The 12,711-nt window shown below is 40.7% G+C and overlaps 2 protein-coding genes and 1 non-coding gene across 3 annotated transcripts; all 3 read left to right on the top strand.

Moving 5' to 3' along the window:
- Nucleotides 1-2,643: 2,643 nt before the first annotated feature.
- On the top strand, nt 2,644-2,715 carry Trnah-gug. Its single transcript has one exon. It is a non-coding gene; the product is annotated as a tRNA-His (tRNA).
- A 7,475-nt stretch (nt 2,716-10,190) lies between these two features.
- Nucleotides 10,191-11,012, top strand: LOC115229577 (general transcription factor II-I repeat domain-containing protein 2-like). The gene has a single exon (XM_029799906.1). It carries the CDS (start codon nt 10,191-10,193, stop codon nt 11,010-11,012), a length of 822 nt encoding a protein of 273 aa, XP_029655766.1.
- An 823-nt stretch (nt 11,013-11,835) lies between these two features.
- LOC115229576 (general transcription factor II-I repeat domain-containing protein 2-like) lies at nt 11,836-12,663 on the top strand. Its single transcript, XM_029799905.1, has one exon. It carries the CDS (start codon nt 11,836-11,838, stop codon nt 12,661-12,663), a length of 828 nt encoding a protein of 275 aa, XP_029655765.1.
- The last annotated feature ends 48 nt before the right edge of the window (nt 12,664-12,711 follow it).

Raw genomic sequence — 12,711 nt, 5'->3', positions numbered from 1 at the left:
CCCTCTTCTACACACCCGCTGTGCAATGCGACCTGGAGATTCAAACACTTCTCCTGACATTACCTTATGTTCCCCAAACATCGCCCTCGACGCCAAATGGACAGTTCTGTACGACCTACCAACGGACCACAATCCTATTCTAATCAAAATAAACCATCACCCTGTAAAGAAGAGAATTACGAAGACCTACATTAACTACAAACGTGGGAAATGGGACTCGTTCAGGAGTGAAACTGAACGTATATTCAGTAATTTTTCTTGCTCCTCCATTCAATCATTTGACGCTGCCGTTGCTTTCTTTACTAGTACACTTCTTTCTGCGGACAAAAAATTTATTCCCCGCGGCTTCATCCGAAATCACGGCCTCCACTTCCCCCCACCTATCATTGAACTATTCAAAAAACGAAGGAGGATCAAATCGACGACTTCTATCAATGGAATGGAGAATCCCTAGCAGAAATCAACAAACAAATTGACGAATTAATCAAGAAACATAAAACTGACGAATGGAATGATTTTATCACTTCAATAACCCCAAATACTGGATCCCGTGCTTTCTGGAGAACCCTCAAGAAAATTCACACGAGGCAAACATGTCCCCTCTCACATGCCACCGGTATCTCGACCAAAAAATCTGTCCTATCTTTCCAGGATCAAGCCAACATCTTAATTCGCCATTATGCAAAAATCAGTCACCTTCCTACCCCAAAGGATCTCCGTTTCGTAAGAAAATCACATTATAAGTCAAATGACAATTCTACTGACTATATTAACATCCCAGAATCATTTACCAGGCAACTTGTTGTTAACTCGCGGAATTCTAACGCCAGAGGTCCTGATGGCCTTGCCATCCACCACCTAAAAAATCTGGGTCCTAATGGCTTTCTGGCTCTGACCAATTTAATCGAATACTCGATCAACCATGGTCTGGTTCCTATGCTTTGGAAGAAATCTACCATCATCCCTATCCCAAAGCCAAATCGTGATACCTCTGACCCCTCCTCTTTTCGACCTATCTCTTTGATCTCAGTGGTTTCAAAAATAACAGAGCGAGTTGTATTGAGCATCATAAAACCTTTCCTCCCATTTGCTGAATCTCAACATGGCTTTCGTTCTTTGCATTCCACTTCCACCCATCTTTCAAAACTGACACAATTCATTGCGGATGGGTTTAACAATCATAAGCCACCTCAAAGAACAATTATTGCATCCATCGACATTGAAAAGGCATTTGACAGAACGTCAAGACACGTTCTGTGTAGGAAAATAACCGATACGGAATTCCCCCACCAAATAAGTCATGGCTACTCTCTTTTCTCTCTGGGCGTCTTGGTCGCACCACAATCATGTCTTCTTACTCACGCTACAAATACTTGCCTAACGGAGTTCCCCAGGCTCGGTCCTTTCACCTGCCTTATTTAACTTACATCTGTCAAATATCCCGACGAACAATAATACTCTACTTCTCTCCTACGCTGATGACTTAATTTTTGCCTCCCGCCACCAAAACATAATCACCGCTTCTGGATTTCTGCAGGAACACATGAACACTCTTTCGTCCTGGCTGAAATGCAATCTTCTTCAACCTTCTCCTTCCAAATCATCTGTTACGCTATTCACAACTGACCGCCGTCAGTTCAACTTAGAGCCTAAACTATTCCTAGACAACACTCCACTCCCAGTTGAAAAATCCCCCAAATCTTGGGTCTGATATTTGATTGCTGTTTGTCCTTCTCGAAACATGTTTCATATATCTGTGGAAAATCCCAGAAAAAACTCAATGTGCTCCGAGCTATTGCGGGGACTTCATTTGGGCAGGATAAGGAAAGTCTAACAACTGTATACAAGCAGTTTATTAGAACAACTATGAACTACGCCATCCCTGCTTGGGGTTCCTGCTTATCTAATACAAACCTTGAAAAACTTCAGAGAACTCAAAACTCAGCATTACGAATTATTACCGGCTGTCTAAAAACGACACCTACCGACCACCTACATTGGGAATCGAAAATCCTTCCAATCAGTGACCATTTTGAAATGCTCGGGCTGCAATTCTTGACAAATGCCGAACCCTAAATCACCCTGGCTACTTCCTCTGGCACTCCACTAACAACAGGAGAATAGTTCCGACCCTCGCGGACAAAGTCCGCAAGCTTATACGATCCCCTCCGGACATTAACCAGAAGGGGATTCACGACCTGGTGGCTACGAGGGCAATCAGATGTCTTGGAATAAACAAGCTTCTGGACGCCTTCCGCCGCCAATTAATAAGATCGAATCCTCCCTCTCAAGAGAAGCCCGAGTGAACTTGGCTCGTCTCCGCTGTGGCCACCATACTGGCCTACACGATTATCGCATAAAAATCGGTCTTGGTGAAATAACCCCTTCCTATTCCCTCAACGACCTTTTCTCCTGTCCAGGCCCGCCTTCTACTTCTCGGAACACCGGATCACGATCGGGGATCTTTGGGAGCGTCCGACATTGGCCCTAACGTTCTTGTTAGCCACCGCTTCCTTCAATTGAAGGGGCCGGGGGTAAATAAATAAATAAATCAATTTAACTTGAAAGTTACAGAAATTTGATGCTATGTTATTAAAATAATTAAAAAGGTTTTATTATAGTCACTGGCCGGTTAAAAAAAAGGCCTACGTAGTTTAGCGGTTAGAATTCCTCGTTGTGGCCGAGGGGATCCGGGTTCGACTCCCGGCGTAGGCATTTTTTATTTATATGTACCAAAATTATTTTTACATTTAAAGACAAAATAAGGCTGGCAGACAATGAAAAAAATACCTAGTTTTTTACAAAAAAATTATATGCTAGCTAGGGTAGGTGGCTGAAAGCGTATTTAAGAGCCTATGAATTAGCTCAACTACACCGCACTGCGTATTGAATGGCAGTCTCTGCGAAGCACAAGGACAGAGATTCGGTGATATAGCCAATATATGGAATTCTAGACGTTAATCACTACTTCCGACTTCACGTAAGCTAGCATTTCATTAATTCCACAAATTTAAGACCACTAAAAACTAATTGCAACAGCATTGCCATGAACAATCTTTTAAATCATTTCCGTTGACAGCCTTATATTGAAAGGACAACGATTTACAAACGAGGACTTTAACGATCGCGTTTTTTCTCTATTGAAAATCACAAAAGTAATAAGATACGTTGGAAAAATCTGTAAAACAAACATTGCGTCCATCAAATTTCAGTAATCTCACGACATGAGATAACTCGTATGGATCAAATATTTTTGCATCGATAGGAATAAGAAGGTTAATATTAAGCTAAAATGTATTCCAATGTAATAAATCTCATATTGATCATTTGGAAGTGCTTTAAGAAAGTACATATGTGGCTCAATCTTGTTGTCTACTCCAAAAATCTTCAAAATTAAAAAAAGCTGCATTCAATTCTACACCTTTTTGGTATAAAATATCCGAACTGTGATGTCAAACGTCATTACTGTGGTTTCTAATATCCGAACTGAGATGTCAAACGTCATTATCGTGGTTTCTAATATCCGAACTGAGATGTCAAATGTCAAATATGTTAATGTCAAAATTACTTATCTAAAAAAATATAAATGGATTTTTGTTCGTTCGAAATGAATACTTTTGTTAAAACTATGAATACTTCTTCTCGTGTTAGTAAAACATATAATAAAACAAATTTGGAAACCAAAATGAGAATTATATCTGCTTATGAAAATGAAGATGCAGATTGGCATATTGTGTCTGAATCGAATGGAGTTAAGCGAAATACAGCTTATAAATGGATACGAAATGCTTCACAACCTAATAAAAAACGTGGAGGATTCAGATGGTCAAAAATCACAGACAATGAAATATCGAGAATGATAAACTATGTTGAGGAAAATCCTGTCATCACTCTAAGCGAAATTTGTGCGAGTGAAACTGGAATTTCTATCCATTATTCGACAGCAGCTAAATATTTACATGGAAAATTATTTACAGTTAAGAAAGTATATTTATATTGGTAAAAGCAAGGTTATAACTGAAACCAATTTAATGAATTCAAAAGCAAACAAGATAAAAAGGAAAGAATATGTCGAAAAAATAATAAATAGAAAAAGTCGAGACAAAAATATAATTTTTTTTGCCAGCTAACCTGGCAAAAACGCTAAAAATCAAGAAATACAGTGCATTATCTCACCGCCATATCTTTGCCCCGATCGCAGTGGAGACGTCGGGAGTCCTCGGTCCCAGAACTAAAAATTCCTTATTAAACTGGGGGACCTGGCAAGCAGAAGGAGAAATGATCATTGGGAACGGACATGGCTTTTCCAACGCATATCAATAGCCATCTTGTGTGGGAATTGCCATTCCATCCTATCCTCTGCTGCTAATTAAGTACTAAATGATTAATTAATCAATTTATTAAATTAATTTAGCAGTTAAAAAAAAATATATATAATTTATATGGACGAAACCAATGTAAACTTATTTTTAAGAAGAACTCAAGTATAATTTATTAATGTTGATTTTCGAAAGGGCGTTCGTTAAAAGGGAAAAGATGCATTTTAAAGACTCCAGCAAACAAGGGACAAAATATTCACATAATTGGAGCCATTAATGAGAACAAATTAATATATTGGGTACATTTTAAAAAAGAGGATTGCCAGCAATGGTTCAGAGATATGATCAGAAGTACAAATGAAAAATATTCAGAAATTTGTATTGTGGTAGACAACGCACCGGTACATTCACAGTTAGAGAAAATGATCGGAGAAGAATTTCGAGATATTGAAATTATAAGATAGGGACCTTACAGTGCACCATTAAATCCAATAGAGCAATGCTGGAGCGTGCTTAGTCACAGTCCAGACGTGAGTCACTTGGTCAGATTTTGGATATTTTTATATTTTCTATATAATAAAATCATTCAAAAATCACAATTTCTTAGTTAATATTATATATTATTGTATTTTATTTTTAAATTTTGCACGTTATCAAATGTTTCTAATTACACTATCACAAGAGGATTTATTGAAAATAAAAACTTTTAAACAATTTGGATCATTTGATGACGGAATCAGTAGAAGAGAACGTTTTAGATTACGTAGGATTGCTAACCGAATACTTATTGAGGAAAATATAGCCTACATATACCAAAGGAATAAAAAAGTCAGATTATTCTGCATAGAAGAACAAGAGTTAAAGCTGAAATATATAGAAGTATCAATTTATTTAATTATGATTAGTCTGAGCACAATTATGTACATTTTGGAAGAGATAAAATGTTTTCTATGCTTAAGGGAAAGATATATGGTGCAACTCGGGAAGAGATTAGCAAAATAATTGAAAAATGTGCTCATTGTCAGGTATTTAGTTAAATTATTCGATTTCAGTCCAAAAAATTGCTAGCTACAAGGCCGGTTAGAAGGAATAGAAGGAATAATAAAAAAAATGATCAGTTAGAAAAGAGTTCTTCAAAATAACTAATTAAGTGTCAGCAGTGGCTGCACCTCGGATTGCAAGCGAGTTACGTCGCAAGATTGCGATCGATATCCTCTGGTACAGCCAGCCGATTTGGCGGTGGTCCTTCGTGCACTTGTGGATGCACTTCCCAATTTCGGTCAGAAGCGACACTCCGGCCGTCCCTATCACTCCACTTGTCTCCACAGCAATCGGGACAAAGTGGTAATTTGGTGAGAGAGAGGCGTATTTCTTCCGCTTCGTCTCCTCAGCCCGACGGGAAGCGAAGCCGGGGGAGGACGCAGACTGAGCAACGGTCCCGGGGGCAAAGGTGTCCGCGCAGGTAACATCCCAAACGAGACATTTCCCCTCCGAGAATGGAAAGACCGTCATTCCGTCTGGACGCTTGCCGTCGCCACGGTCGAGGCCGGCAGGCTCCAGAACAGAAGGGAAGCCTGCGGCATTGAGGGCCTGTTTAACGACGTGGTTCAGGCCAGCGTGTCTCGGGATACGCCCGGTGCTTGAGCGGCACGAAAGGGGGTGGAGGCCATCGGGGTCAATCATGTGGCCGCACTTGCACCGGTGAGGGTGGCAAAGGGGAATTCCCAGACGAAGACAGGTCCCGATTCGAGTCGATTCATCATCCAAGAGGAGGCCAGCGGTGGACAGAGGGATGGCTTTCAACCAGTCTCCAGAATGCGGGTGACAGGCTGCATTCAACGAGGCGAGTTTAACTTGATCGGCGCTTCCTTTAAGGGACTTTACCACTTCTTTGCAGCGGATGGAGTCCCAACTCCTCTGCAAGTGATCCTCCACGGGGAAGGCAAGACCTGAGGCGGTCCAGGCAGCGAGGGCAGAAGAAAATTCAGCCAGTTCAAAACGTTCAGGGGAGCGAAAAAGAACAGAACTGACAAAATTTCTTGATGCCGAGAGCGAAGATAGGTAGCATGGGATAGAAATGTCTTTGCACGAGCGGATACCGATGCCTCCGAAACGGAGGAGTAACATTGCGCGTGTAAGTTGGTCCCCGCCAAAGTCAACATTAAGAAGCTTCCCAACTGACTTCCAGATTACGGAGTCCAGGTCGGACAAGAGGTCTGGTTCCCGAAAGCATGGAGACGAGCGGAATAAGTAGGTTAGGCGGGGGATGAATAGGTAATTCTTTATAAGGAATAGTCCGACATGTGCGCCCAGTTGGGAGATACGCTCCAGTGTTTGAGCCAGCTGGCGTTTTTTACACTCAATGGCAGCGGAAATACCTCGACCAGAGATTGGTGAACCAAGGATGACCAGATCATCCGGGTCTGTCGCAGAGAGACCGACAACTTTCTCGGACAGGGACGAGAAGGCAGGATGAAATAAAGAATGATCGGGGAAGAGCAGGGTAAATTCCGACTTGGAGCCATTAAGGGATAAGCCAATTTGGCTAAAACCCGAAATAATATCAGCAACGTCGTTATGAATATTTTCGAGCGAGCCACCTAAGGTGACGTCGTCGAGATACCAGAAATTTAGCGGGCACAAAAGCCTTTGAGCAATATGGTCCACTGCGAGGGCAAATAGGAGAGGTCCCAATGGGTCCCCTTGCTGAACCCCAGACGCTGAGGACAACATATTTTTCCCAAAAAGGAGATTCAAGGAACGCGCATAAGATAGATGGACAATTGGGTAGAGTGCCGGGAAGCGGGTGTGCACAACTTCCAGGATGTGGTCTCTGCGAACACTGTTAAAAGCGTTGCGCACGTCCAGCTTAACAAGATATGGAATTTTTGGATTGCCATTGATAACCAACTCCCTCACCCCATGGGTAGAAGCCTCACAAGCACCGCGAACACCGACACCGAACTGATGTGGCAGCAGCTGAGAGCTCAAATCATGGAGGACAACACTGAGGATAATTTTTGCAGAGAGCCTCCTGAATGTGTTTCCCACAGCGATGGGTCTGATGCCCTTATCACTTTTATTAAGTGCCGTCAGGTTGGCCGTGAACAGTAAATCGCGTGCAAAAGATGGGATATTTCCAGAGACAATTCTGCTGCACAAGGATGCAATCGAGGACAGGAGGCGTGCACCAGATTCTCCTGTCATGGGCGCGACAAGATCCTTTAGGTGTATCGGCTTTAAGCCATCTACTTCCCCGCTACTGCTCGGTGGAAATGATCCAAGGCAGGCTAACACGTCACTGGAGGAAACAATTCGTTCGGATTTGGCTATGTGAGGGGGTTCACGGATATCATGTGGAGCGGGAGGATGTTTCAACTGGAGTGAATTCAGAACGGAATCAGTATGCGGGGCAATGGATGCCGTGGATGAAATCAGGCGAACAGCCGCTGAGACATCTCCCTGCATTAGTTTGCTGTTAACTGACCGGGCCAAGCGTACCCCTTCGTCTTGTTTAAGGGTCGAGGGGCGATCTGGCGTGATACATGATAAGTCGAAGGGTGCCTTTATGAACGAACTGCAGCGGTCTTTAATCTGCTGAGCGGCCGATTGTTTAAAAAGTTCTACAATCCCTTGTGTACGGGGATTTTTTGGTCTTCCATGTATCTGAACTACGTTGAACTCTTTGCATGAATTTCTCAGAGACACATTTTTGAATTCTGAATTATTATCTGATTGCAAAATTTTGCAAGGTCTAGAAAACCGATTTTAAGTTGTTGCATACTTCTTTTGAAGATTTATGAAAAGTGGTCTGACAAATGCAAATCTGAATAAATTGTTTAAAGATTTAATATATTTGCTTTTTTGCCATAAAACATCACTTGATTTTCTTGGGATGCTCTCGATGAGCTTCTTATTGGATCTTCATCTTAATGTTTATACTTGCTAAATTTCCTACTCCATAATAGCTGAAACAATCCCATAGCATAAGTCTCTTTCCTCTAAATTTTACAGTTGGAGATAAATGCGATTTTTTTAGACGCGTATTATTTTTTCTAAATCACAATTCTCTTTTTTTGTATTAAAGATTTCAAAACAGCATTCGTCCGTGAAAATAGTCGACTTCCCTGATTTTGCAGATATTGCGATATTATTATTATTTTAACCCAAGAATCACCAACAGTTAATTAGGGTAATTAATTAGGTGATTCCAACAATCCTCAAAATCTTTCTCAGCTTTTCCCGATGTTGGACTCTGGACCCAACGCAAGTGCGGGACGGGCGGGGAGCAGTTTTTGTGAGGAATTGGATTGGGGTGATGTGCTTCTGATTGTTGAAGTCTTTTGGCAGGTGGTCTTGTTGGATGGCTAAGAAACCCTTTCCATCTTTCTTAATAAGTTGGTCAAGCGGAGTTGGGGTAATGTTGTTCAGTTTGGAAATTTTCGTTATGCTAGCCGCGGCTCGGCATAGTGTAGTCTCAATTTTAAGGCGGTTAGACCATGAGAGATTAGAACCCCAAGCGGCGCAGGCGTAGCCAATTGTTGGTTCGATGAATTGTTTGTAGAGAGTGCAGAGAGCCGGAAACGGTGTCTTTAGTCCACCAAAAATCGATATTGCGATAACTTTTTTAGATAGAACAAAACGTTTTTTCTAGACAAACGTTCTTTACATCCCTCTGCTGACCTATTTGCTCCACACATCTTCTTGTTTACATCTAGAACTTTTGACTTTGGATGACGCTGTTGCTTTGTTGTTACAATTCCTTCTGAACAACTTGTTTACTAAGATGGGAAATTCTTGTGTTGCGCTTACACTCCGCTTTTGTGGTATTGGGGCTCGTTCTTGTGCAGATCTTGCCTTGCTATTTCTCGTCGTTGTCCGCTTCTAGAAATTTCGTTCGCTCTGTTTTTATAAACTTACCTGAACTTTGCGAGCTTACGGAATACCTTGCTCTTCACGCCTGGAGATCGCTCGAACTTGACCTTCCAGAGAATCCTTCGATGCAGAAGAGTTGTGATGTCATCAGATGTTCACACGTGTTGGAGAGCCTTCGCTCGCAAGGCGATCGATGCAGCTAGCTTCCTTGAATCCCGCCTGCCAGCCCCACTTGGGGGATTGGCTAAACGGTCTCTCATTGGCTTCAACGGTCTACTTTTGGAGGACGAGGCTGTTCGCATCGGAGCGTGTATTCGACTTGGACTTGATATATGCCAACCGCACCGTTGCCGATGTGGTTTCATGATCCCTTTAAACGGTTTACACGTCTTGTCTTGTAAGAGGAATGCTGTCCGATTTTCGCGTTATGGTCTACTCCAGACGTCACCAAACTACGGCCCGCGGGCCGGATCCGGCCCGCGACAACATTTTATCCGGCCCGCGCACTATTTCGAGATATTCAATTAATACCTTAATAATTAACTTAAATAAAAACTTTAATTAAAAAATTAAACTATTTTGCAAGATTTAATTTGAAAAAAAACTTATCAGCATTAACGTTAAATTTTTCTTTGTTGCGTCTAATATGAAAAGAAAGGTTGACCGCGAATGCCGTGTATTCAATAAATTATGGGAATTGAAGTATTTTTTTGCGAAAGATGAATTAAAGCAGAAAGCTTATTGTTTAATATGCCACGAACATCTCTCTGTTATGAAGGAGTATAACATTCGACGTCATTATGAAACGAATCATGCTCCGATATATTCCAAGTACACTGGAAAGCTACGTGAGGATAAAGTTGAATCACTGAAACGCACTTTACAAATTCAACAAGGCCTTATAAAAAAAATTTTGAAAATAATGAAAATGTAACAAGAGCTGGATACGAGATAACGAAAATTATTTCACAACACGGGAAACCCTTTAGTGATGGGATGTATATCAAAAATTGCATTATTGAAGCAGTTAATTGTTTGTGCCCACTAAATTCTTCCTTATTTGATGGAATAAGTTTGTCGGCGAGTTCTGTATCACGGAGAACTGAAGAGCTTGGAAAAAATATATATTTACAAATTTGTGAAAAGACAAGTAATATGTTGTGGTATTCTCTTGCATTGGATGAGTCAGTTGACATTTCGGGAACATCGCAACTTCTTATTTTTATTTGTGGAGTTGATGAGAATATTTCCATAACTGAAGAACTGGCATCTGTTTGTTCTATTCATGGAACAACCACTGGAAAAGATATTTTTGATGAATTGGAACAAACTATAAGTGACTATAACCTTGAATGGGAGAAACTGAGTTGTGTTACGATTAACGGGGCAAAGAATATGGCTGGTTCTAAAAAGGGTCTAGTTGGGCAAATAACTAATAAATTGGAGGAATTACATATTTCAAACACTTTGTTCATTCATTGCATCCTTCATCAGCACGCACTATGTGCGAAGGCTCTTAATATTTCATGTGTGTTGAATCCAGTTATTCGCATAATAAACTTTGTTCGAGGGAGCTCACTTAATCACCGTCAGTTTAAAGTTTTACTTGACGATTTTGGATCTGAATATTTTGACTTACCATATTACACTGCAGTTAGATGGCTTAGCTGTGGTAATGTATTAAATAGATTTTATAAACTCCGAAGTGAGATTGATTTTGCTCCGTGCTATGCACGTGTTCCGGCCCGCGTTCATTGTGTTGGGGTCAATCCGGCCCGCGAGTGCAAAAAGTTTGGTGACCCCTGGTCTACTCAATAAAGTGATTAAGAGGGTTTTTGATTACGCGGGATTCCCGTCTATCCTGGAACCGGTTGGTCTCTTTCAGGGTGATGGAAAACGTCCAGACGGGATGACTACATTCCCATTCAGGGGAGGTAGATCTCTCGTTTGGGACGTGACATGTGTGGATAATCTGTCGGAGACTTTATTGTCCAGGACGGCTGTTTGCCAGGCTATGTTGCGCGCTTGCGGGGATTATAATTGAGTTGAATATCAATGAACAAATAAATTATTTACAGTCAAGATCAGACGTCACCAAACTACGGCCCGCGGGCCGGATCCGGCCCGCGACAACATTTTATCCGGCCCGCGCACTATTTCGAGATATTCAATTAATACCTTATAATTAACTTAAATAAAAACTTTAATTAAAAAATTAAACTATTTTGCAAGATTTAATTTGAAAAAAACTTATCAGCATTAACGTTAAATTTTTCTTTGTTGCGTCTAATATGAAAAGAAAGGTTGACCGCGAATGCCGTGTATTCAATAAATTATGGGAATTGAAGTATTTTTTTGCGAAAGATGAATTAAAGCAGAAAGCTTATTGTTTAATATGCCACGAACATCTCTCTGTTATGAAGGAGTATAACATTCGACGTCATTATGAAACGAATCATGCTCCGATATATTCCAAGTACACTGGAAAGCTACGTGAGGATAAAGTTGAATCACTGAAACGCACTTTACAAATTCAACAAGGCCTTATAAAAAAAATTTTGAAAATAATGAAAATGTAACAAGAGCTGGATACGAGATAACGAAAATTATTTCACAACACGGGAAACCCTTTAGTGATGGGATGTATATCAAAAATTGCATTATTGAAGCAGTTAATTGTTTGTGCCCACTAAATTCTTCCTTATTTGATGGAATAAGTTTGTCGGCGAGTTCTGTATCACGGAGAACTGAAGAGCTTGGAAAAAATATATATTTACAAATTTGTGAAAAGACAAGTAATATGTTGTGGTATTCTCTTGCATTGGATGAGTCAGTTGACATTTCGGGAACATCGCAACTTCTTATTTTTATTTGTGGAGTTGATGAGAATATTTCCATAACTGAAGAACTGGCATCTGTTTGTTCTATTCATGGAACAACCACTGGAAAAGATATTTTTGATGAATTGGAACAAACTATAAGTGACTATAACCTTGAATGGGAGAAACTGAGTTGTGTTACGATTAACGGGGCAAAGAATATGGCTGGTTCTAAAAAGGGTCTAGTTGGGCAAATAACTAATAAATTGGAGGAATTACATATTTCAAACACTTTGTTCATTCATTGCATCCTTCATCAGCACGCACTATGTGCGAAGGCTCTTAATATTTCATGTGTGTTGAATCCAGTTATTCGCATAATAAACTTTGTTCGAGGGAGCTCACTTAATCACCGTCAGTTTAAAGTTTTACTTGACGATTTTGGATCTGAATATTTTGACTTACCATATTACACTGCAGTTAGATGGCTTAGCTGTGGTAATGTATTAAATAGATTTTATAAACTCCGAAGTGAGATTGATATTTTGCTCCGTGCTATGCACGTGTTCCGGCCCGCGTTCATTGTGTTGGGGTCAATCCGGCCCGCGAGTGCAAAAAGTTTGGTGACCCCTGGTCAAGATCATCGTTGATATTGATTTCACATTCCGCAAGAAAATTGAGCCATTCGGTGCTGAGAG

Source organism: Octopus sinensis, unplaced genomic scaffold, assembly GCF_006345805.1.
Source record: "Octopus sinensis unplaced genomic scaffold, ASM634580v1 Contig13104, whole genome shotgun sequence".
NCBI lineage: Eukaryota > Metazoa > Mollusca > Cephalopoda > Octopoda > Octopodidae > Octopus > Octopus sinensis.
Note: the sequence above shows the minus strand (reverse complement) of the source record. Positions and strands in the feature narration are given on the sequence as shown.

What these genes read in the sequence shown, in the direction of transcription:
- LOC115229577 (XM_029799906.1), top strand. Translation starts at nt 10,191, where the DNA reads ATGTATATCAAAAATTGCATTATTGAAGCAGTTAATTGTTTGTGCCCA.
- LOC115229576 (XM_029799905.1), top strand. Translation starts at nt 11,836, where the DNA reads ATGTATATCAAAAATTGCATTATTGAAGCAGTTAATTGTTTGTGCCCA.